This window comes from Pangasianodon hypophthalmus, chromosome 8 (assembly GCF_027358585.1).
Source record: "Pangasianodon hypophthalmus isolate fPanHyp1 chromosome 8, fPanHyp1.pri, whole genome shotgun sequence".
NCBI classification, from domain to species: Eukaryota; Metazoa; Chordata; class Actinopteri; order Siluriformes; family Pangasiidae; genus Pangasianodon; species Pangasianodon hypophthalmus.
This window is the reverse complement of record NC_069717.1, coordinates 24454974-24482057: the sequence shown is the minus strand read 5'-3', so window position 1 is coordinate 24482057 and position 27084 is coordinate 24454974. Positions and strand designations below refer to the sequence as shown.

At 38.0% G+C, this 27084-nt stretch overlaps 2 protein-coding genes across 15 annotated transcripts in view; both read right to left on the bottom strand.

Moving 5' to 3' along the window:
• Positions 1-12211, bottom strand: part of pdlim2 (PDZ and LIM domain 2 (mystique)) — a 62214-nt gene extending 50003 nt beyond the window's left edge. Inside the window, exons 1-2 of one of the 5 annotated variants that reach the window (XM_053236375.1) lie at positions 12000-12211; positions 11798-11841 (exon numbers count right to left, since the gene is read on the bottom strand). Coding sequence is in view for 3 of the 5 variants with exons in the window: in XM_053236371.1 (XP_053092346.1) it covers positions 11700-11735 (36 nt within the window). In the remaining 2 variants the exon portion in view is untranslated. Of the gene's footprint in view, positions 1-5768; positions 5919-5940; positions 5965-11699; positions 11771-11797 lie in introns of those variants that run through there. The other 4 variants (XM_053236374.1, XM_053236371.1, XM_053236373.1 and 1 more) reach the window with 4 other exon arrangements.
• Positions 12212-15112: 2901 nt separating this feature from the next.
• The window catches only part of sorbs3 (sorbin and SH3 domain containing 3), a 54199-nt gene continuing 42227 nt past the window's right edge, over positions 15113-27084 (bottom strand). For 7 of the 10 annotated variants that reach the window (XM_026925021.3, XM_026925020.3, XM_026925019.3 and 4 more), the window contains 9 exons: positions 23457-23578; positions 21265-21323; positions 21128-21174; positions 19908-20022; positions 19684-19809; positions 19072-19539; positions 18805-18908; positions 18610-18716; positions 15113-17043 (listed from right to left, as the gene is read on the bottom strand). In XM_026925021.3, the coding sequence (XP_026780822.3) occupies positions 16982-17043; positions 18610-18716; positions 18805-18908; positions 19072-19539; positions 19684-19809; positions 19908-20022; positions 21128-21174; positions 21265-21323; positions 23457-23578 (1210 nt within the window). In that variant the 3' untranslated portion in view covers positions 15113-16981. The remainder of the gene's footprint in view (positions 17044-18609; positions 18717-18804; positions 18909-19071; positions 19540-19683; positions 19810-19907; positions 20023-21127; positions 21175-21264; positions 21324-23456; positions 23579-27084) is intronic. The other 3 variants (XM_026925024.3, XM_053236370.1, XM_026925023.3) reach the window with 3 other exon arrangements.

Genomic DNA, 27084 nt, shown 5'->3' with positions numbered 1-27084 from the left:
ACACGTATGGCACAGGGTTGAAATGAATAAGAAGAAATGACGCCTCTCTTGCTTTTTGAGCATGTTCTGCTAAAATGACAACAGCTGCCTTTTTTCGCCATATGCATGATGAGTGAGCACATGTGACTGATAATGTGAGCACACATGATTACCAATTGGTCATCATGGAAACATCACAGAATGACTGCTCCTTCAAAGTGTTTTATTATTATAACTTTTTTATTAAAAGAAAAAAAGGCGCAGAGGTGCCTGAACCTCGTAAATAAGTTCTGCAATGCGAGAGGTGCTAGATCTCATTCCACAAATAGTACAGGAGACAAGGGAGTGGATAATGACTTACAACCAGTTCTAGACTACAAGTTTGGATGAATCATTTTACAGCTTAAAAACCTTGTGACAAATTACAACTACCGGCCCAATTTTTTATTAAAGGGTGATGGACCAATTGTGACAGATTCCCCTTGTCATTGTTTGAACATGTTGAAACACAGGAAAGCCACCATTCCCAGATTATTACAACTGAAATGATTTGTAATGTGGTATATTGCAACACGTTACAGTTAACCAAAATGTTCTGCATTTTTAGCCTTTGGTCCAAAAAAAAATGGAAGTTCTTTTTTTCCAGTCATTTTTAGGCAAAACATTTCGGTGAATAAAAAAGTGAATATTGAATAGTGAATCCCCTTGAATATTGTCAAACCAAACTAGGTACCATTTACAGAGAAAGAGTAAGACTCCAGTTTCTTCCCCTACAGTAATAATGCCCGAGAAGAGACTCAATCAGTGTAATGAAAACAAGACACTGATTACAGAGCAACGCCCTGTGCCAAGAGGAAATTTTCTGATGGCTGATTAGTCGTTGTAACTGAAGCCACTATCTTAAAGCAGTTTAATAGGTCTAATAAAAGTGGAACTCAGATTCAAGAAAACAGGAAATGCCAGCAAGTGCTACCAAAAGCCTTTTTGGCACTGAAAGACAATCAGTTTCTACTGATGTCTACATTTAATGTCTGCATGACATTATCTCAAACATACCTGCATTTAACAAAGTCATAACAATCTGGTTTCATTAAAATAGGAACATCAACAGACCAGTAGTCAAATGGTTGATGCAAACTCTAAATTCAGGTGCAGTAAAAATGGAAACATGCAACAAAAAGTTCAGCAACAGCTCAGATGAGAACTTTTTGTAGAACTCGAGATGATATCAGTCTAAGCCTGGGGCTTTCCCAGATGGCATTGATTGAATTGCATGTGCAGTAAATGATGCATTCAAAGCTGATGTGTCATCCTCTGACACAGTAGGTAGGCAAATGAATGTTATTAATTGTACCAAATGGAAAAATAGGAATAAAGGCTTTTGGAAAAGTTTTTGAAGGTCAACTGGTACATGATCCAATATAAATCACATTTAGAAAATCAAAATCTCCATTTTGAAACATGAAATATTTCCTTTCGCAGCTCCTTAATTTGTTTTTTTTTTTTTTTCTTTTCTTAAATTGTGCAGTGGAAACCCCACTGGGAAGGGGGCATTAGTGCACTATACCCAGAGTGCGAACCCACCCACAACACCAACTTTTCCTGAAAGAACTTAACAAGAACAAGTTAAGAACTTAATAAGAACACGTTAAGCATTTTCAATTCAATCACTGCAGCAATGGCATGTCCAGTCTTAGACCAGCCTTAAACTTAACCAAGACCATGACATTCTTTGTAGATATGTTAGCGTCTGTCAGACATCCTTCTTTTCAGATCCAGACAAGCATGCAAAGAGCCTGGACTACTCTGTCAACTTGCTTACAATTTCAGCGATTCAGAGATTATGAAAAGGTGATGGAAGCAGATTGCGTGTGACTGTTAGAAGTAATATTTCAATGTTGACAACTTAAAAGTGCACATCATCCTTAAGAAAATATTAGCTGTACAGTTATGTTAGCAGTAAATTTAATATAAAAGCACTGGAGCACATCTCCAGTTCACAGTCACCCACCTTATGTGAACTGCTTTTGAACAATGGCACAGCCTATTATATAACTGGATGAGTAATTAAAAAAGGAATCTAAGGAATTTGTGCACACAAACAAACAGAGAAAGTATCCTGTTGTCCTATGAAAGTGTTTGGTGTCCTACGTTTCTTTTCCAAGTCAGGAAAAAGCATCCAAATATTAAAATATCATGAGAAGAAGAAAGGAAAGAATGTAGAAGAACCTTTTGTACCCACAGCGCTTAGATGAGGCTGCAATATTGTTGCATTCCTTGAACGTTTGGACCCGCCCCATCATTAGTGCTTTTAGAAAATTATCCACCTTAACAAGCTTTCCCCTCGTTAGAGCCTTGTAATTACTGTGACCTCAAGAGACTCCACTTGGTCCACACTGTTGCTCGGTGTCGTGTAATCACATGAGACCGAGCCAGCCATACTTCCACTTAAAATCTCAATTAGTCCAAATGCTCTGGTGGGATTCAACTCCCATCCTCATGAATATATCAGAAATCCGATACCCCTATCAAATCCTGCCTGAAAAGGCTGAGCCTGATTGAACCAAACCACTACACAATCACTACAGTGATGATGAATCTGAACGACTCCGACACTTTGAAAGTGCCATAAATGTGTGCTCTATTTGCATCCTGAGAGAAATATGTACAGGGGTGGACAAAAAATAAAGCCCACCAGGCAAATAAAAGCACCAATTATGCTGCCTAGTCCCATGTTTTGATTGCCCAGAACCCTAACTACACATTGTTTCTGTGCACTTGATCCACCAGGCTCCAGAGTGGAGTATCGAATATACGCCTTCTATGAGACGGGGAGCAAAACCGGTCATGTGGGAGGGATGTATCTCTCTCCACTATCAAAAACAGTGACACTAGCCAATCGTGGAAAAGAGCTCAGGCATGTGGCAGATAGTAGTTTCTTCCAAGTGTGTCTTATGCTGCTGTGACGCAGCATGAGCAGCAGCTTGAAAAGATGTGGTTGGGCGGCTTCACATGTCTCAGCAGAAGCATGCATTAGCCTTCACTCTCTCTGTTTGGTAGATGATGTTTGATGGGGAGAACATGGGAGAACAGTGGGAAAAAAACATGTTTGGGGGGGTGGATGGAATTGGTGGTTGGGGGGCTGGGGTGGGAGGAATATTGTCTATCATCATCCAGACTGTGCCTTTGCTTGGTTGGTAAACCTACTTGTTTAACTACAAATAAGAATACAATAGCCCAGACATGAAATCTGTTTGTCCCAGGTGCCTGGCCTACTGACTTGCCCAGCCCTGTTGTAGTGTAATTTTAGGCTTCCAAATCACTGTAAAGAACAGAGAGAGAAGAAGTGAAAATAGAAACTGCTGTGCTGACAGAAGGCGAAAGTATTTGCACCACACAAATAAATGAAAGGTTTAGTGGAGTCTAGACCTTTTCCATGTTTAGACGTTTGCCTTTGTCCAAAGGCCAGCTGTTTGGGGTTCTTCTGCTTCAGTGACTCAACAGTGAGAGAAAAGAAACTCGGGTAGAGGTATGCATTCAAAAGAGGCCAAACTGTAACCAGATAACAGATGTTTAAGGACTGCACCTACTGTGGCACATCAAAACAATAACAGTAGGACTGGTTATGAAAGGGCTGAACATGTGATATACACCAACATATGTGGAATTAAAAACTGGAGCTGACTTGTGGCCACAAACTCAATTGCCAGACACCAGTACATAGTTATTTTTTATTTTGGTTCACATTCCAGGTAATGACCTGGCCATATAATCTTTCGAATTCCATCTAATCTTACACAATACAAGCTTATACCTGGAACTGGAAATACTGGTTCAGAATGGTCAAACTATGCCCACAATGTGTCTCACCTCTCCCTCTTGACCTCACCTTGGCAAAAGCCGGCAAAAAGGACAAATGCCTTCAAGACGTACTAAAGGGTGTATCTGTAAACATCTTTACATGCCACAGCACAAATGTAGCCAAATGGAACCATACAAACAAATTCTTCTGATTCAAATCAGATACTCTGTGTATGTGTGTGTGTGTGTGTGTGTGTGTGTATGTGTTTGTGCCATTAGCATTAAATACTTTCCAGTTCAAAAGTTACAGGAGAGCATGTTATGAAGGGATGGCACGGATTTGAATGAGTCAGTGCTGAAGAATAAAGTGTGTGCCAGTCAAAACCATGAAAGAAGTCGAGCTTCCAGACGACGCCTAAAGGCCCATAATAAGACAAAACTACTTCAGTTCACCCGGAATGAGTCGGCCTTTGAAGTGGCACTCGGAGTAAATACGTGACTGATGATTGCTAATGTTCGAGAGACTAAACATAACCAAAATTTTGTGACTCAAAGGCTGTATGTCCTATAATAACGGAAATCAAACCCATCCATGTCTGAGATTGTACGTACGAGTGAAAGACATTTAGAGATGCTATTTGAAGAGCACATTAGCATTCACTCTGAGCTGCTGTTGAACTTGAGAAGGTCAGAGGATTTCGCTGAAAAAGTCAAGGAGTGAACAAAACCTGGCAAAACGTTAGCAGTGTTTAACACTCACTCACTCAAGCATGATTTATGCACATTTAATTTCACTCAAAGATACTCTCAAAGTGAAAGTTCAACAAAGCATGGAGAGCCTTACTTCACTCCACACCTCGTCCTAAGGCTATCATCTCAGAGTGTGTTTGTAATAGAGGTCTAATAAAATGTTTGGCCCTATCAGTGAATATTGGCTGAAGTCTGCTTTCGCCAACGCTCCTCTGGTTAAAGAACACGATCCAACATTGGCTCTACAGTAAACACTGAAGGAAAAGTCATAAAGCAGAGGAAACAGTGACTCTGCATATGCATATCCATATATATATATATATAAATAAAACACATACATATGTGCACAAGCCAAGAAAGACTAGAATGTGCTGAAATGAAGTCTTGCTTCAAGGACAGTCAGAAACGTGAGACCTTTTGGAGAATTTCACACATACACTAAAGTGCGTTTTAGGGGTTTGTCAGGATGTTATAACAATAACATTATGACGAGTCGGAAAGGGCATTAGATCATGCGTAAATGGATATGTTACATTATAAAAATGAAACTTGGGTAATATTAAAACTACTTTCCAGAGGTTTTGTATCTGTGTGTGTATAGCAATACCAGACAGCAAGACATGATTACAACTGCAGATGGACTCCTGACAATATTTCTGGAACACATACACAGAACAGTTCAGTTCTCCTGTAACACTGAAACATCTGGCTGAGCTTAGATTCAAAGTCATGCAAACATCATCTCAGAAAACATCAGATCACTTGTTAAAATTAGAGGTGGGTGATATGACAGTATAATATTGATACAGTCATAAATTATGCTACAAAACATATAGAATGTTGAAGACAAAAAACAGGTCAGAAGAAAGAGGACAGAAGAGAAGTTATGTTTATGTTCCACTTCAAGTTTAAAACACACGTCTCATCTGTTCAGAGTCTGTGCCTGTAGTCAAAAGTGGTGCAAATCGAAACATATAACCTCTTAAAACTGATGTTTTATTTATAGCAATGAACTAATCACTAATGGTTAAGGCCTGAAAGGTGACCATTCAGTTATTAGCTCCTTTGTAAACAAGAAATATCCCTTCTATATTATCTTTATCTAAATAAAATGGCACTGCAATATTTATAAAACAATCTTCAACACAATTTTCACAAAATTAGCACCAACACAGACCAAAATAACATCTACCCAAAAGTGACTCACACTCCAGAGCAAGATCTGATTTCATACACACCCATGCTGACTCCGACGTCATCTAACAGATCCACTCCCTGAAATGATGGCTGTAGGCAATTATACCTTGTGAATCCGAGCCCTACGTAAAGCCACAGCATTGTCATGGTAACACAGTGATAAACACTTCTTTCTATATTCCTGCTAAAGACTGAACAACATTCAGCACATACTTCAGACATGCACCACCAATGAATCCAACCTGCCCTACAGCTATGAAGACATCGATCAGAAATGAAGCAGGACAAAGGTATGAGAGAACAGGGGAAAAAATAAACAGGGTGGTGTGCAGAGAATAGACACTATACAATAGAATGACTACTGTGTGTTTGGATTCTCGCTACATGAATCATTAAACCTGGATTCCACAACCGTGAAACTGTTCAATGTTCACTGGTTATCTCTTGATGTGGCTTGCATAACAAGATTTCCCAGCCATCGAAACTGTATTTATTCTGCTGCCATAGAGACTAAACTGAATGTTGAAATAGAAATATTTTTTCTAGCACTCACGCACTGTTATCAGGATTTTTTATCTTTCACAATCCCGAATAAGAGCCCAGTCAGAGCTGATCTCATGACTGACTGATGTTTGAACGTAATCTGGGTGCTACAATGATATTATCAATAAGGCAACATATTCCCCTCATGGTACACTTTTGGGACTATTCATCAGGTGTCAGTGCTTTAATAACACCATTGGTACTTAAAGTAACTAATAGGACTAGTTGCTGAATGAAATGAATTTCTGGAACTTTTTCCACACACTGATAGAAAAACCTCAGTAAAACTAAATAACATATTACATATTTGTGCATTGTAATGATATCTTCAGGCATCACAATGCAATATTTCTGCCATATTGCCCTGCCCTACTTGCATGTCTTTCACTGAAATCTTTGCAGCATAAATTAACCTTAACAATCCACTTACATCAGTCTGAGATCATCACCTGGTAGTTTAGAGATGATAATATTGACTCAGATTAATCAGCAATTAGGTCTGCAACAATTTATATATATATATATCAAATAATCAGTCCACTATTTTTTGGATAATTGACAAAATGATAATTTATATTATGGTAATTGGAACAGGAAATCAATCACATAATGACAAATCTCTATCTAAGAGGTACTGAGTCAGCAGCTTAGACATACATAATATTTTATAGCTAAACTTAACAAGCCTCATTAAACTATTAAGACAATAATTGTGTATTCTCTGATGCTCAAGATTGTGATTTGAGTTAATCGAACCAGTCTGGCCATTCTCCACTCTCTCATCAACAAAGCATCTCCACCTGCAGAACTGCTGCACGCTGGATGTTTTTGTTTTTCACACCATTCTGTCTCTTATTATAGAAACGATGACTTACTAGAATGAGCACATTACGATAAACCTTGCAGTTGGCACTACTGTCAGAGATGCTGTTATAGAAAACTAATCAACGTTTTCTGACTAATCAGAACCAAGAATTCAACAGTGCTGTGGTATTAAAAGAAAACACTCTTACCAATATTTAAATAACTTATTTGACTGCAGCCCTACTAGAAATGACCTCTATCCATGTATGATTGTTGTAAATATACTTCGAGCAAAAAAAAGGACAGGAAATGGAGGGCTGGTTTAAGCTCCACTGAGTGTTCGTGGTGTGAACTCTAAGAACTGCTCTGCAATCAGTGCAGACCACATCCTCCTCCTCCAGGTTCCATTTAGCACAGAACATAAAGTGTACATGTACGTTTCTGTGCTGAAGACACGCGAATAGCGTATGGTTCACATATTACATGTTCTCAAGTCCTGGCTGAACAGTGAAACAGACTCAAAGGAAATGAAACAGAAACAGCTCTGTGAAACACTATTTACACAATAATTTACCACAGATGTAATCAATAACATGCTGGGAGTCCAGTAGTTTGCATCTTTAGTTTTGTACTAGCCCTACATGAAGCTCACAAAGTAAAGAAAGTCTCACGCAAAAGTCTCATACAAATTGTTTTTTTTTTTTTGTTTTTTTTTGTAAATTCATTCCCAATTCTTCATAAACTTACCTCAAACAATATCAGTAAGCTACAAAACCTCATTTTTCAAGTAAGTTATATAAATTTATGTTCAAAGGGGAGGGATTAACAGCTAATTTGTAGAAATTACAGCATGCTGCTCTGTCTCATAACTCACATTGGCAAGTAGGTGTAAAGTCTGAAGCGGATATTTACAGAAGAGATTTTGGAGCAAACGTCACTTGCCAAATGTTCTGGCTGATTGACTGCATTTATAGGGAAAAAATTTATAGGGTTATAGGGAAAAAATTTGCGATTTTTACCAATCCATTCCTGTTAAGATCTCAGCTGTGAGGACTCAGGATGATGGTGAATATACATCATATGCACCCACACCTACTAAACAGCCCCGTTTAACACACCGGTCTCAACCATGAGGTAAAAGCAGGGTTACACACACACACAGAGTCATATACAGACATTGTTAACCTAGAACAAGAAACAAATCAGCATACAATGTCATACAAACCCATGCACACTTGTGTACACACTCCATATAAATCTGACAAAAACCCTACCCAGGCATTTCAAAGCATAGCCAAGCCAGAGGTCAAGCAGCCACTGAAAGAACAAATGGGCCACATGGGCCTGATATCAAAGACACAGAGGATGAGAGAAGAGTCTTTCATCATCCACTCGTCCACATCAGATCATATCACTGTGCTGTTTCTTGTCCAAGAAACAGCTCTAAACATGCTACGAATCCATGACGCCCTGCATCTGAAACCTAAATGAACAAATACTAGTTAGTTTCTCAACTAACTGAAATTTAACTGAAAATGCAAAATCACATTTGTAAATCTTCAAGAGGGATTTTAAATGATGTTCTGCAAATAAAATAACTAATATGTCTCTACAGTGTTAATGACTGCAAATCAACCCTATGTACTGACAGAGGTGAACAAATCAAATTTATCAGCTAACCCATAAGGTAAAAAAGCTTCAGTGTGCTGCCCAGTCCCATGTTTTTGTTGCCCGGAAAGCTAAATGATAATGCTAAAAGGGGTAGCTAACCTAACATAAGAATGTATGTCGAGCTACTTATGAGATGTGGTGTTCCATCCATGCGCTGCGTGCAAAACATTATTTGAAATGTCTCAATACGTCTCAAATCTCTTAAACTGCAAAATGACCGTATGCAGTAAGGAGGAGAGCTTTGTATTACACTTTATTTTGCTCAAATTTGTGTTTCCACATACCTTCATGGTCCTGATATCACCTAATACGAAACAGTTTGTCTAATTAATCCGCCTAGTCGAAACCGTTCTACCATCAGCCAGACGGTGACTGGGGCGGTGTGTATAGTGCAGCAGGTGGTATGATTATGAATGACCAAAAAACTAATAGCGCAGACACAAAATCTGCTTGAAATGTCCACCCTGGACTTACAAACTTAGATTTTACAACTATACCTCAATAATTACGTTCCCAAAGCACCCAACTGCCACTGAAATAGATCAGTATCTTAGCTAACATTTTGAGACCCATTTTTGAGTAGACACTTCCAGCACGATGTAGGGGCGGAGCTTCAACTACACATGTAAAAGGCCGGCGGTAGATCTATAAAGATAGATATGAATCATAATTGAATACATGGATACATTACAGATTTGTGAAGTTTATTAAGGAAGAAACATGCGTAAAAAGGACGACTAAAAATCGCAAATACATGAGAACTGGACGACTAAAAATCACAAATATGTGAGAACTGGCTTCAATTGGGTGGCACTGTTTTTTTGCAGAACCTTAAAAAAGTGAACTGGGACTTTGCTGCTGAAGGTTAGTGGCAGGGATTTGTGCCAAGAAGCGAACTTCTCCACCAGGGAAACAGGCCGTTCACTAGCATTTTGTGCTTTCTTTTCTTTTCCGCAGCTCTGTTATTATAACGCTGAATGCCAGTACAATGACCTAGTGGTGTGTTTGTGGATCCTCTTACTCATGCCCACTCAGCAGTCTGGACCCATCTAAATACACACACACCGACACACAGGAGAGGAGATGAGGTGTGCCAAAGAGAGAGAGAGAGAGAGGGAGGCAGACAAAGGAAAGGTAATGAGCTGGGAGGATTCAGCAAGTTCCTGCATTTTTCTCATGCCTGGCTAAAATGTACTGCACAGTCATCAGTGATTTGATTTCAGGTGTGGGCAGGCAAAGATGTGAACTCAGATCAGGAGTTTGTGTGCTGCTGTGCTTTATTATGGCACTACATGTACTACATAACTGGACAAGACCTTAGCGTTGGGTTACAATAATCAAATTGCACTTTGGTTTTGGGACATATTACATTGTACGGCCTTATACAGCCACATGCTTGGCATGTGTACTAAAGGGTGTGGTAGTATGCGTGTATATCATGTATGGTCTATAGCAGACAAAGGACACGATGTATGGTCACATTTGAGTCACACATTTTTCCATCTTCAATAAACAGAAACTTTCTCAGTACTTCTGTAAAAACAATGAGCTCAATTTGTTATGTCACAAAACAGGCTCAGGTATTTGAACCCATCATGGTTGATATGTGAATTACAAGAAGTCTGACATGGTTAATCAGAAACTTTCATCTACCAAACCTGTTTTCCTCGCTAGCTTAAAGTTAGTGATGAACAAATCTTTGTTGTTATGCTGCATTTTGCCAAAATTGGCTATGCCATGCTAGCTAACACTAGTGACAAACAAATTTGGGTTGTTATGCTGTACTTTGACAGTTTTGGCTATCGCAGAGAACAGGACAGTACAATTCGAGACGCAAATACTGAAATGCTGTGACAAATCCGAGCTAATTAACCTGTTAATGATCAGGCTAACTATTGGGATGGTAGAACATGGTGGCTTTCCCCATTTACATAATCCTATATCCTGGTTTAAAAAAGTGTAAAGGTTCACAGGTCAAAATAATGAGATATTATCATAAACTAACAACTTATTATTTTAAAATAATGGGATATTAAGTTGAAAGACATAAAATCGTGGGGAAACAATGAGGTGTTTCAATAAGAATACATAGCTAAAATAACAATATACTGTTTTGAAATAATGAGATATTGCATTGAAATAATGAATAAACATCTTGAAATAATAAGTCAAGCCAAAATAATGAGTTATATAGTTAAAATAACATGCTTGAAATAACAATATTGCGTCAACATAAGGATATGACCTGAAGTTGTGCGTAAATTCAAAACAATGAGACAGATATATATATTTAAAATTATGACATACTATCCTGAAATAACAAGATGTTAAAACTAAATAAGACAACACAACACAAACTTTTCACAACCTATGGTTCAGAGTTTCTGTAAATTTGGTTTAAAGGGTTCTTTTTTTTGTTTGTTTGTTTTAAACTTTCAGCTTACTGAATTTGTTACCAAAGTTCAACTTTTTTTTTTTAAAAAACCTACAAGTTGAACAAAAATGAGACTGTGAGGTGGAAAGAGTTAAAAATATTTCCTTCCTCCAAACAGATGTACACCTTCAGTTCTCTGTGGCTTCCTCCAAGTCTGAAATGCTGAGGTGACCTGCAGGGTAGCTCTAAAATACTCTACAAGATTCTTTTTTTTTTAGAAAAAAAAACAAAAAACACAAAAATCCTGAAGATGAAGAGCCATATGGGCATCTACAGTTTACTGAGGGACCTGAGTGGAAAACTAGCAACAAGCTAAACTGCTTCAGTTTAGGAACAGGTTAATAACTGACAGAGGAACCTGGTTAGAACTGCACATTCAGCTAAAATAGCACATGGATTTTTTTTGGTCAATGTTTTCGTCAGCTTTTTTTTTTTTTTTTAAATCTTAAAAATATTTAAAGAATGAATTCAGTGTGGTAATTATTTTTGTTCTAAACAAGGAAAAAGTGCTGACACTTACATGCTGGCACTGAATTATCTGAAAGAAGTCAAACATTTCAGAGAACTAGCTGTTATGACTTTTTAAAAAAAAGAGTTGAGAAAATCTTAAAAACTTACCGGAGTTTTTTTTTAACAACAAAAACAACAACACGACGCCGACGCTGAGGTAAAAAAAAAAAAAAAAAATTAAAAATTAGCCGCTACAACCGCTGACACCTGCGCGTGATTTTCCGCGCGCGCAGCCCCTCGTGTCAAAAACAAAATAATCAAAAATAAAAGAAGTAATGTGGGAAGGTTGTCTGTAACGAAGGCTTCTTACACAGAAAATATCACCATGAAACTCTTAAGGTCTGCCTCCTTCTTGTGTTTTTTAAAACGCAAACCTGCCACAGAAGCTCGCGCTTGCTTTTTTAACCTTTATTCAGCGCGCGCGCGCGTGTGCGTCTGTGTGTGTGACTGCACACCTCGCTACAGGGCTTTTAGCGCGCGCTCTCGCCCTGAGATTACTGCTATGTGGCATCATCGATAAACACACCCCCGGTTTCTCATGCCACGTGTAGCTATCAAAATAAAGCCCAAGAGGACGGGCACTGGAAGTGTGGGTGGGATATAGAACGGGAAATATTAATTTTTTTGGCTACGAAACCGAGCTGAAGCGGCGCGTGACTCAGTGCGCCACCTGCTGTTCAGTGCATAGGTTAGTGCATGGGTTTCCATGTTTTAGTGCTGCAAAGCACGCACTTCAAGAATCAGGAAAGGTTGTTAATAAGCTGATTGGTTGGATCAAGCATGAGGAAAACGCTCATATGTGTAGGACCTGGTTTAGGAACCGGTGGACCTGTAGGTCTACATATGCAGTCAGTATTTCACCAAAAAAAAAAAGTTTTACCAACCTTCATATGATGATATGATGATAGCGGCACAGATAGACAAGTATGTACCATCATTCATTCATTCATTCATTCATTCATTTTCAGTAAGTGCTTTATCCTGGTCATGGTCCCAGTGGATCCCAGGTGCAATGAACCACCATATCCATTATATTTATTTATTACAGATTATTATGAGATTTTTATTCCTGAACTATACACCTGCACAAACCAAAGGTGTTAAAGCATTTTTGTCATATCACATAAACAGCAACCAGTTCATTAATTAAAACAGCAGGTGGATTGCAGGTTGATCATTTAAGCTTGTTTTTAAGTTTCTTTTTTTTTTTTCTTTTCTTCCAGAAATGAACCACCTCCTAGGGGAAACACTCCTACATTCAACATTCAGGGTAAGGAGATGACAGTTTATAGCTGTTATAATGATAGTGGTAACAGGAACTAACTTGTTTCGTGGACATTCCATAACATTAAACGTAACTATAAATGGATAAAAAAAAAGTATGACATGTCATTCTTTTATAAATAAAAAATTGTTGTGTAATAAGAAGAGTTAAACACTTCAGGATGTGCTGTTATAGGAAAGTAATAGTTCAGGTTGTACACCACCCCAATCATTCATTCATTCATTCATTCATTTATTCATCTTCAGTAACCATTTTATAGTAACTGAGGTGGATCAGATCGTGTCCCGGGAACACTGGGGAAGAGGCGTGAATACACCCTGACACTGTGCACACACATTCACAGGCTCATTCATACCGAGGGGTGGTTTAGCATAGCTATGTTTTTGGGAAGTCAAAGGTAACCAGAGAACCCCGAGAAAACCCACATGGACACAGGGAGAACATGCGAAACTCCACACAGAGAGTAACATGAGCTCAGGATCAAACTGCAGACCTGGAGCTGTGACGCACCCGTGGTATCTGCTGCACCACCATGCCACCTACCAGTTTATTATAATTTCTACAACTGAACAATAACAGCTATAACAATCAAACTAGTGAAAACTAGTGACCTTTTTGAGGTCATCAAATTATGCATAATACTGTGCTAGGATGTATGAAATACATGCATTTAGGGTCGTATTATAGTATCTAATAAATTGAGGTTCACATCAGGCTATTTTTATGTTTATAAAATGAAGTAGAGAAGTAATCTAGAAACCGGTGCTATCAGTGTGTTTGTTTTCAATATGCTTTGTGCGTTCAGTGTTTTAGTTTCAGTTCAGTTAATTTTGATTTAATCATCCAGTGTTCACTAAGATTTATTCATAACATGATGACTACATTTTTCTTTAATTACTGGACACCATGGTGTGTGTAGCCCTGTCATGTCACACCAATATACTGTAATATAATATCTATATTCTTTAGTATATTGTACTCTAAATCAATGGAGTCCAGTTTGGTCTTTTTTTTTCAGCTCAAACACACCCGGTTTACTCACAAGCATGGGCCACACCTTCGATTGATTAGAGACTTGGTCTGGAATTCAGGTTGGGTTTTGTTTTATGCTACAAAACTTCACTCCCTTCTAACGTGATACGGGAATATGAGTCATGGAATAGTAGTTAGTTAGGAGGGAGGTGAGGTTTCAGGTGTGTTCTTTTTTTCCTACAAAAGTCTTCTTTTGTCAAGACTGTTGAAAAACTTAAAGTTACAGCTTTAAGTGCTGACACTGGAGACTCCTTCATAAACGTTAATAAACATCTCATAGAAATCATCCCTGTGTTAGCTGTTACAGTAGAAATGATAATATATTAGAACAAATATGGAAAAGTAGACAACTATTTTGTGTTCTGTCTTGCATTGTATTTTATTACATGGTCAAAATGTGCCTGTAAAAATCTGTAACCTTGCATAATTATGGTAATGTTGTATTTCTGTTACCTATCAGCCTTCCAAAAAAAAAGCAATAAAAACTTCAATTAAAAAAAAAAAAAAAAAAAAACACAAATATGGAAAGGTATGTGGACAGATCTACTATCAGAGCTGCTAATTAACCAACACCTACTGGCCAATCAGAATTGAGAATACAGCAGCACTATGGTATAAGGTAATTTTAATCTATTGCTAATAAATAGTTTTCCCTGTTAAAGCAAAAGATATTTTTTTACTATTTTTGTTTTTTAAAAAAAGCCTTTTTTTTTTTATTAGTTTTAGTCCTTCCATTCTGAGCTTTAGCTATAACCTCCATCAGGAAAACATGTAAGAAACCCCTTTTTTGAAGTTTTGAGGAATTCAGATGTGTTACTTTGAAACTTCTGTCTGATGATCTAAAAAGTGTTCCCATCTGCAGGGATTTTTCCCCAGTGTGTCACACTACAACTCCAGGCAATGGAAGATGTTACTGATTTCAGTCATGAGGTTCTGTGTCATAGTTACAAGAAGAACATCTAAGCAAAGACAAGCATATGAGTGTTTTCAAACACAACATAAAGTCAAACACATGGCATGAAAAGCATTAGGAATTAGCAGCTTGGTTTCTTTAGGGCTCACCTTAGAGCTATGTTGTTTAAAAAAAAAAAGCAGCAACTCTGGGGTTTTTTTTTTCGCAGCACAGGATGCATTTATTTGATGGTTATCAAAATCTGTGAGTACCATAGCTACTGAAATACACTGTGCAATCAGTAAAAATATATTATATTTTTAGTTTGATAACTGTTAATATCTGTACAGTCTCAGAAAACAAAAAAAAAAAAATGGAAATAATACTCGAGTTAGAAAGTAGTATCCTACACAATACAACCACATACAAGCATTCACTGTTCTAGTGTAACATAATCATCCCATAAAAACCTGTGGTCAAGTCAGTTTTCCTCTGTCGATGCATGACTACGAATGTAAGGAATGCTTATTAAGAAGTTGCTTTTAGTTGGAATTGACAGTGACAGGGATCATGAGATAACATAATTTGTGAATTACTGTACATACATCATCTGATCAAAACACTTCCTTTTTCTTTATACTTTGGTCACCATCTTACTTCATCTTTCCAAGTGCATTTTCATGCTCAAAAAGGAAGATAGTGGCCGATATGTGGTAGACTTTACTTTAGTATTACAATTCCAAATGAGGATCACTTCACAACAGGGTTTAATATCATGTTAAACTTCAGAAAACTTTTTTAGGAATGAATTTGAGTGTGGTCAATGAAAACTGCAATGGCTTTCCAAGAGACAACCCAAATGACTCAGTTTGTGTAAAAAGTTACAATGGTTAAGGTTTATACCTTAACTCCAACAAAACCCAACCACATCAACCTCACTCTTTCGAATTGTTGTGAATTTTTCACCAGATCATGTTGATAGAGAAAGAATGTTCCAGCAAGGAGCCAATCTGAAATGACACTAGACTTCCTTTCCATCGCCCGATCTCAATGACAGAACCATACCCTTCATGATGCACAGCACGTCTAGGATTGGTCATGTTCCTAAATAGCATATTAGATGTCAGGAAATGTATTACTCAACACAGAATAATGATCTATAACACAAGTTTTCGGTAATAGGTTTTTGTTATGTAGGCAATCATATTTAGCTATTCTCACATACAGCCCTGAACTGTCAAAGTCTAGCTAATCCACTACAGACATGTTCGAGCTATAGATTTATAATACGTACATACTGAAGCCAGTTCTGCATGAGTTACTTCCTCAGAAATATTACGATAATCCCCAGAATGCTGCCGAGTGAGTTGATCCTTCAATGGTGTCTCGAGCAATAGATTAACAGATACAGCACTAACATATACTACACATAGATGAAGCCCTAGCAGGCAAGGATTTGCATGGTTGTGTTGTTAATATCAAATTGAGTTCAGCCAAGCCAGCAAAAAAAAAAAAAAAACCACTAATATTTGTGATGATCATGATAATTGAGAAAGTTCATCCATCCAGATGTGTGTCCTCATGGAGTGTTCACGGAGCTGCGCTGTTACAAATCTGAAATGCAGGACGGAGGAAATCTTTACACAAAAATGTCAAACACAGGATGTGCTGCAAAATAAGCATGTGGACGATAAGGAGCGTGTCTCTGTCTCTGTTCTCTATGGCAGCAGTCCAGTCCAAACCATATCCATGGCCACCTCTTAAATCAGTCACTGGTAGCTGTAAAAACAAGCGAGTTGCCTTGACTGTTCCAAACACAGTGTCTTTGCCATTGCCACCACATCCAGGGAGTGCTTGTGAAAACAAACAGACACACACACAGCCAAAAACACACACAAGTGCTCAAAATGTGAACAGAGTGTGCATGCAAACCAGTTCAGGAGCTGAAAAGTGAGAGATGATGATGGAGAGATTGAAGATTTATTGTGTATATATATGTGTGTGTGTGTATACGTTAAAATTCTCTTCGAATTAGTGAGTGAGACTGCAGAAGTAGTGAATGTGCCAAAACATTTGTTCACGTTCACACAGGTGCCACATAGTTGCCAGGAAACGTTCCAAAAGCATGAGTCCTCTCAGACGTACCTGTAAGGAGAAGAGGTTCAACATCAGCAACAAAAAGTAAGCAAGAGATAAAAGATTTCACTAAAGTTACCTAACAAGCATTAGTTCAATCCTAGCAAACCTTGCTTTAATTCAAGCAAGCCTCAATTTAATCCCAGGAAACCTTGATTTAATTCTAGCAAACCTTAATTTAATCCTGCCAAGCCTCAATTTAATCCCAGGAAACCTTGATTTAATTCTAGCAAACCTCAATTTAATCCTGCCAAGCCTCAATTTAAGCCCAGCAAACCTTGATTTAATCCTGCCAAGCTTCAATTTAATCCTAGCAAGTCTCGACGTAATCCCAGCAAACCTAAATTTAATCCCAGCAAACCTAAATTTAAACCCAGCAAACCTTGATTTAATCCCAGCAAACCTTGATTTAATCCCAGCAAACCTTAATTTATTCCTGCCAAAGCCTCAATTTAAACCCAGCAAACCTTGATTTAATCATAGCAAACCCTGATTTAACCCTGCCAAGACTCAATTTAATCCTAGCAAGTCTTGATTTAATCCCAGCAAACTTAAATTTAATCCCAGCAAACCTTGATTTAATCCTACCAAGACAATTTAATCCTAGTCTTGATTTAATCCCAGCAAGCCTAGATTTAATTCCAGAAAACCTACATTTAATCATACCAGGCCTCAATGTAATCCTAGCAAGCTTCAATTTAATACCAGCAAGCTTCAGTGTAATCCTAACAAACCATGATTTGATCCCAGTAAACCTTGATTTAATCCCAACAAACCTCAATTTAATAACAGCAACCTTCAATCTAATTTACCAAGCCTCGATTTATCTTAGCAGCCTTTAATTTAATCCCAACAAACCTCAATTTAATCCCAAAAAACTTTATTTAATCCTAGAAGGCCTCTAGTTTATCCCAGCATACCTTGATTTAATCCTGCCAAGCCTCAACTTCATCTGAGCAAGCCTTGATTTAATTCCAGAAAATCTTGAAATAATCCTACCAAGATTCAATTTTATTCTATGATTTAATCCTGGCAATCCTCAATTTAATCCTAGCAAGCCTTGATTTAATCCTAACAATCCTCAATTTAATCCTAGCAAGCCTCAATTTAATGTCAGAAAAAACACAATTTACAAGTAACTAAGCTTCAATTAGCTTGGCACTGAGCTTGTTTGTCCAAAAGCATAGGTTGCCAAAGTAACTGAGTGGGAATTAAATTTAGCCTCCTTTTTTTTGGAACTGAAATTAAGAAAATTAGTCAGGATTGTTGAACTAAGCCCCAAGTAAGCTCACATCATAGAATAACCCTTGATCCTAGCAGATCTCGATGTGATCCCAGAAATCCAACAATTTCTTCTCAGTTGGATCCAAACAAAAACTGATTTTATCCTAAATGCTCAAAATGTAGCATACTATTAAGCAACATTCACCATTTTACTAATCATGTAAATAGTGTCCTGTAGAGGGCAGGTAAGTCAAAAATATGCATAATCTACAGCCAGGCCTGCAAAACCAGAGAAAGTAAAGCAAGTTATTCCTAAAGGACAGTCAGCCATTATGTAAAAAAGCCATTTACCTACAAACCAGCCGTCATCACACTTCTCCATCACCTGAACAATGTCTCCCTCTCTCAGCTCCAGCTCGTCTCCATTCTGGGGCTTGTAGTTGTAAACTGCCTTATATCTGGCAGAGAGACAGAAAGTAAGCAATGCATTTTCTCAGGAACAATAATCAGATTACTCAGATCACTCTGAGGGGAGCTAAGACTCACGGCTGTCGTGGTATGACTGTAGTGCCGCTGTTGACTGGAGAAGCTGCTGATGGTGGAGTTTTTACATGTGTGTAAGACTGAGGAGAGTGTGTCCTGGCTCCATCCTACAGAAAGTTGTTACAAGACTAACATCATACATCATCAAAATCAAAAGAAAGAAAAAAATGTAATAATTTATGACCTGTTGAAACCAGGATCGGTGATGAAATATCTTCACCCTATCTGAAAATATAATCATTACCACCATAAATGTTACCATCTTGATACCTGATAAAAATATGAAGGTCGCGGGTTCATGTTCGCTGCCAGTCCCGGGCCCTGTGGAGACGCCAGGACATGACTGGATGGTGAAACAGGGAATCTCGCTTCTCTGTCCAACGAGCTGCATGCTGAAGGTGAGAAACTCCTGTGGCTGTTGGGTGGAGTGGGTGAGGCGGGGCCAGGCGAGTACACAAAGTGATTGGACGGCTGTCTGGTGTAGGCAGGCTGTGTGGGTGAGAGGGGTGAGCGTGATTGGGTGGTGCGTGTGTGAGGTGAAAGCGGAGCCTGAGTGCAGTGAGGGGAAGGGGAGAGGGGTGAGAGTGGGCAGGGTGAAAGGTCATCACTGGTTTTGGTGCGGGGCATTTTGTTGACCTGCACGTAGTTGGCGGGGAAAATGCCGCTGCGGACAGTGCCTGGGATCCGACCCTCCAACCAGTGATCATCCACCCGTCGTGTTATGGATATCACCTCGCCCTAAAAGAGATTGAGTTCCTCTTGTTTTGCATGTGTTGTTTTCGCACAAACTGGGAAGCACTGCCACATATAAATAGTGTAATTATGACAATTATTATTATTATAGTAATTACTGTTATTATTATAGCTCTTAGGAACCGGTACCTTCCTGAAGGATAGCTCCACCGGCAGGTCAGCATTGAAGTTGAACAGAGCCACAGCCTCGCCGTACTCCAGCACCTGTACGCTGGGAGACTTTATCGGCACTGGCTTCTCTGTCGGAGGAATTATCTGCTCAAGAACAGAGGGAAGAGAGGAAGAGTGAGGATCTACGATTACTACATTTCACATCATGTGAACACACCAAACATAGAGACACACACACATACCTCAACGTAGCTAGTAGGAAAGATCCCTGCTCTCCCATGATGCTCTCCTTCATACCAGTTGGCATCAACCTGGCGGTGAATATACACCACATCACCTTTCTGCAAGGTCAGCTCCCTGGGAAACAAAGGTCAAAGGTCAACACGTGTTGCCAGTAGGTAGAATCCCCGAATCCAATAAGGATTACAAGTTATTCCTCAGTCTTATCCTTGTTTTGCTGTCCATTTTTAACTACCCCAACATTTGCCCTTAGGATTACATTATAAGTCTGTTACAAGTGAGTAGGTTGACAGTTTTTTCTCATTTCAGGGAAACATATTGATTTGATAAACTTCTGTCTAGGGAACAAATTGCTGTAGAACAAGAATAAGGACATATTTGGAGTGAAAGCAGATCCTCATGGGGAGGTGCAAAACCTAGACAGCATAAAAGACTAATAATGAACACAACTATTATAGGAATGCAATAATTACAAACTAACTGCTGAAGTAAATAGCTTTCTTATCTTCAGCGCTGTTGCCTGATACAGACTTTAGAGATAGAGAGAGATTAATATAAACCTTGTAGCTGGCACTAAGGTCCGAGCAGCTGTTCTAGAAAATTAATCAACGCCTCCTAAACAATCAGACTGGAGCATTTAACAGTGCTCAGGCATAATTACTTTTATTAATTGGGCTGATGATTTTGCTTCAAAGGGAATCTGAAGGGGGAATTCAAACAGGATACAATCTAAGCATATAGGAATCTTGCTCAAGGGCTCATCAGTGTCTTATTGGTCCTGTACCTGGAGTGTGCTGTATTTAAGAAAATGTTGAAAAATCTTATTTGAAAATGAAAACAGAATGTTATATTCTGTACATATATATATATATATATATATATATATATATATATATATATACACACTGTATGTTTTCCCTAAATCAATGAGCCAGCACTAGAAAAGATCTATATGAATATTTTTTCAGCATGTTTCCATCACCTAACTGCAAAACAGTCTCATCCATAATAGACAAACACTGCCATCTATTGGAGAACTCATTATTTCACTGAGAAGAAGCAAATGTTGAGTTACAGTTGAATCATTTGTTCCTGTTGAATTTCACATGTTCATGTTTATTCACACACCTCCTGAATGAACATTCAGTCTAGAATAAATACAGCTTAACACTTCTGATCCATCTTTCCTGTTTATTTAGTTATATTGTATATTTATACTTACTTGGGTGACTGGGCTTGGAAATCAAATTTGGCTCGCGCTGCTTTCATCTGTGACCATAAAAGGAAAAACCCACAATCAAACAAACAGGCTGAAGACATACCACCATGCACTGACCCCAGAACCAGAAGCCCACATACCTTTTTCTCCTCTCTCTTAGGTAGAAAGTCCATGTCTGCAGACACACACGCTGTTCTGTCTGCCAGAGCAAGAAAAAGTGTCAAGAGTCAAAATGGATACTTAAGATCTTCATTCTGAATGTGTTCCTACAATTTTATTACAGAACACAAAGCTTGAAACACTGAAAGGTTCTGATTAGACAACTGTGTGAAAAAGTGTGAAAAACTCAGTTACAGTAATGTTCACACTCTTTCAGCTTCTCTAGAAACTAATCTAGCAAATAAAAAAAAAATTATTATTTTTTAAAACTACCATCCCATCTCAAGCATGGCTTTTGCACAAGAATGATGGCAACAGAGAAACCAGTCTGAATTTTTAAGATTTTTAAGGGCCTACTTCTGTTTTGTCTGTTATTCTATATAATATAAGACAGTTCTCATTTATCTTTCGTCCTTCATCATTTAAACAAACAAACACATAAACAAACTAATTAAGAAACAAAGTAGACAAATAAATAAATATTTACTTTCGATAAATAAATAGGCAAATAAAAAACAAACAAATACATGCATTAATAAATAAAACCAACAAATTAACAGACAATTAAACAAACAAATGTATTTATTAATTCATATTTTCAAAAAAACAAACAAACACAAACTATCTAAGAAACAAACTAGACAAATAAATAAATATTTACTTTTGATAAATAAATAGGCAAATAAAAAACAAACAAGCAAATACATACATAAATAAATAAATAAAACCAACAAATAAAAAGACAATTAAACAAACTAACAAACACACACACAAACAAAGAAACAAATTAAACAAATAAATAAATATTTCCTTTTGATAAAAACAAACAAGCAAATACATGCATAAAAAAACCAACAAATAAACAGACACTTAAACAAACAAACAAATTAATTAATTCATATTTTTGAAAAACAACCAACCAACCAACCAAACAAACAAAGAAATGCATTCCATGGAGTAACTCTAAGGATTTTTTCAGGAACATTTCTTTCTAAGACAGTCAGCAGTTTCATTTACATTTCTCAGTTTGGCAGATGCTTTTATCCAAAGTGACTTATAAGTGAGACAGAACTAAGTCCAGGCATATAGCACAGCAGTGCTGGTTCTCATGGGATTTGACCTCACAGCCTTCTGGTCACAAAAAACCAGCCATGTCATGTTTGGTGTTTGTGATGGTGTGTTTGGTGTTGGTGAGGTTTGCTTCTTTAGTTTTGTATTGGAGATTCATAGCTAATGTAGCTAACGTAATGGAAATCTGTCTCACCCAAAACGTGAGATGTGGAATGTGTGACTCAGAGTAATCTATGAACCTGAACAAAGCTTGAGGGCGTAGCTGGATGGTTTAACATTATTAGGGAAGTCATCTTAGACATCAGGTGACCCTTTTCCTTGGTTGACTTAGGTTCCTTACTTTGCCTTGGTACTAGCTCCTAAATAATGTTTTGCGTGATCGACTACATTCGGAAAATTTTATAAATCATTTTTTTTCGCAATTCCTTTAAGAACATTTAGAGGCAAGCCCAGTGTTTACAATGCTATTCTCTCTCTCTTTCTCTCTCTCTCTCTCTTTCTCTCTCTCTCTCTCTCTCTCTCTTTTATACAGAGCTCTGTCTGTATCCGTGTTAATCAGATACCACCCTGAGGTAAGGAAACCTGAAACAATAAAGAGGCAGAAATCTTTTTCCCGGTTCCTGGAAACAAATTAACGGTGAAAAGGATTGTAAAAAAAGAACTGGATATCTTATATATAGGGCAATCTGTAAGCAGTTAGACAGAGGCAAATTTGTTGTTGTTTTGATCGTGTACAGCAAATTGGATTTAAAAAGAAACAGAGCTTTACCATGGAAGATACCCAAAATGGATTACTTAGGATTTGCATAAACATAACTAGGCCATCAACATGAAACTCTGACTGTATCCAGTTAACTGAAATGGAGGGAGTGTGTATAAAAATCAGAGTGTGTAGCTCTGATTCCTACGTGTCACCTAAAAAGTCTCAGATTAAAGCTGTCATTCTGCTGTCTTTATCATCGTGTGACTTTAGATCCACTGTACAAACCCAAAACAAGAAGAAATGTGTCAGTGTTTATTCCTGTTTCTTTTTGGCTGTACGATGGAGAAAAGAGAAGCATTAAGAAAGAAAGAAAGAAAGAAAGAAAGAGTCACATCTTACCATTAGCATGTGTGATGCTAGGCGCTATATCTTGCTGAACGCCGGTGCAAGGGTTTGTGGGATGGCTTGGAGGGGCACTACCTCTATCTTTCGTCCCAAGGTGCTTTTCTCCAATCAGGTAGCTGAGAGAAAATTGGAGAAAGGAAAGATTGGGCCTCATTATCAGTTCTTTAGTAAAGTTATGTGTAAATGTTTTCGTAGAACAAACCGAATTAAAAATTCCCACAAGATTTGCAATTTGGTAATTTTCTTTGTACTCTAATTTATATTTAGTGACACTCACAAAACTCCACAAAGAGCTGAAGATGACAAAATATCAAATAAACAGTGAAAGAACACTGCCATACCTCATCGTTGCCTAAAACTTCCAGTAATGCAGCTCAGCCACTGCAGCGCATTGGCTACCACAGACACACACTAATTCTTCCTCCTTTTATTACACTTAAATTGCTAGTCTTATTTGACGGATTCTGTTTAGATTGCTTTTTTTTCAAATCACAATACTTTCATTAAATTTGTCTGTGCAATCAAAATAAATAAGCATTTTAAACTTGACAACATAATCCATATATAAAACTCACAACTTGGAGCCAATCATTCGAGATTCACATTAGTCTCCTTATACATAAATTTTCACAAACACAGGAGCTGTTGCCGGATACATAAGTTTTCCTGAACTAACTGGAATCTCCTGAATACCACAATTTCTTGTAAATGCTCTTGCAAATGATTTATGATTAAATCTGTTTCTATCCAGTTTGATAAATGAGGCCCATTGTTTTGAAGACAGTTATGGTCTGAAATACATTTATTTGACAAAAAGCAGATATATATACACACACACACACACACACACACACGTGAAAGACCCACATTTCATATGTACACGTGCCTGGCCTCATCCCACATGCAGACTCACGTTAAAAAAAAAATAAACAGAAAATAAAAATAATACAAAATATTAAAAGGAAAAAGAACACTTCCTAAATGCAACCGAAACATAAAGCACACTTAGGTGAACTCATACACAGGATCTCCTCTGCTTAGTGATTTGGTCTTAGACAATGGGCTTATCATTACATAACAAGATACGGAAAGTTCTGTAAGGAAACCCTGTCATCTCCAAGAGCTGTTTAAATAATCACAGCAAACTGCTGATCTGATTTTGCTGTCAAAATGGTTTAAAGGCAAAAGGTTGGACAAGAACATCCTTCAGGGTTAAAAACATGCTCCAATGTTCCAACTACTCTTTTTATCACAGTAGCACCACTGAAATATGTTGCGCGTTGAATTTATGTAGTATTTATTAAGCAGGTTTAATGGGCGGTTGGAGCATTATTGGGACTAAAACATGTGTTCTTATAAGTTTCCTCCCTGAAGCTGGTTAATTTTCTAGACAAGAGGAAGCTGTAAAACTCGGCATGCCCTTCATCTTGTGTTTTTACAGTTTATAGTGCTTTATGGTGGAGTAAGAGGTTAGAGGGAAAAAAAGCAGGCCAAGAAGACAAGTTCATGTTCACATACAGTTACGAAGATGGAGAGAATCTGAAGAATGTGTCTGGGAGAAGGTGAGATATTCAGGCCTTTACTCCAGACTGTAAGGCTAAAGGCAAATGGGAGTGAACTTGGCTTTTTGAAAAAAAGGCAGACTGGATAACTGACTACAGCCAGGAATCCAATCCTTTCCTACACTATCCTGTTCAAATCAAGAGTGGCTAAACACCAGAGCCAAGAATCTGTTCCTATCATATCCTATCCAATACACAAGTGTCTAAAACACTCGACCTGGAATCCAATCTATTCGTACCAAGTCCTGTCCAATCCACGAGTGTCTAAAAAAATAATGCATTCCTACCATACCCTGTCCAATCTATCACTGGCTAAAACACTAGAGCCAGGAATCCAATCCATTCTCAATATACCCTGTCCAGTCTATCACTGACTAAAACACTAGAGCCAGGAATATAATCCATTCCCACCATATGCTGTCCAATCCATCAGTGGCTAAAACACTAGAGCCAGGAATTCAATCCAATCCTCCTGTATGCTGGGATGCATAATATCCAATTCTTTCTAATTCATGCATAGCAGGAGTCCAATCCTGTCTTGTCCATTCCTGTCCAACTCCATCCAATCTTATTCTCTCTAATCCAATCCTATCCTGCCCTATCCTATCCAGTCCTATTCTATCTAATTCTATTCTGTCCAATCTGATTATATCATAGTCTAGTCATATTCTGTCTAATCCTGTCTTTTCCTGACTAATCCTGTCCTGTCCAATGTTATCTAATTCTGCCAGATCCTTTCCTATTATGTTTCTATCCAATCTAGTTCAAATACAGGAGTGGCTAAAATACTAAATCCAAGAATCCAATTATTCTCCAATCCAATCCTCCTGTTTCCAATCCTGCCCAGTCTTGTCTAACCCTGTCCAATCCTGTCCTATCCAATCCTATCCTATCCAAATCTGTCTAATCCTATGCTATCCTGTCCAATCCTATTTTCTTGAATCCTATCCTATCCTGGCTAGTCTTAAATTGAACTATATTCTCCAATAATATTCCCTCTAATACGATACACTTTTAACGTCCAGAGGAATAATGACGTGTTAAGATATCCAAAATGGATATTTAACTGATATTTTTGCTTTTCAAAAGGTAATGTTTGTGCATGTAATTTACTCACTGTCTTATTTAGTGACTATTCAGCCATCCTTTATGCTATTTGGTCAGACACTGTTGACAAGTGCACCATTTTTAAATCACTGCCTCTACTGTGAACTCTGTCTCCACAAGTCAATGAATTCGCTTAGAAATCTAAAACTGAGTTCCCACCAACCCTTAAGCCAACATTCTCACTGGTGTATCCAGACATGTGTCACATCTGGTCCTGTGAGACTGTGTAGTGACTAATTATGTCCTAGCCTGTTTCGTCTTATCCAATCCTAGCCAATTCAATCTAATACAATCCTGTTCAACCCTGTTGCTTCAAATCCAATACAGTCCTGTCTGGTTCTGTGACATTTTGTCTAATCTTATCCAGTCTATTCAAAGGCCTGTCTCTGGCATAGGCAGTTGCCTTGGGTGCCATCTTAAGGGGGAGACATTTTGCAGAGCCTAAAATAGTATGAATACATACCTGTACCCAGCGCATGTAACGTACCTGTGCTGCTAACCTTTGTGTCTGTCACAGAAGGGAGGATACACTAGCCGTATTTCTGACAGGACACACAAATGGAACTGATTTGCATGTGCGGATGTATTCAAACCAGGCATGACATTGTCATATGAGTATTTCAACCATTTAAACTTTTTTCGTTAACATAATATTGGGCAGGTGATATATACCAAAATAACAGTTGGCATATTTGGATTATAAATAATGTGTTTCTGTTTTTTTGACATTACCTAAAGTAATCATGTACAGTACCTATTCGATCCTGTCCAATAGTATCCAATCCTGTCCAATTCTATTCTACCGAATCCTGTTAGATCATATCTAATCCTGTCCAGTCCAACTCTACCATTCTCTCCAATTCTTTCCCTCCAAATCCTGTCCATCATATCTAATCCTGTCTACATCTACTCTACCCATTCTGTGCAATCCTAGCCTACCCAATCCCGTCCCA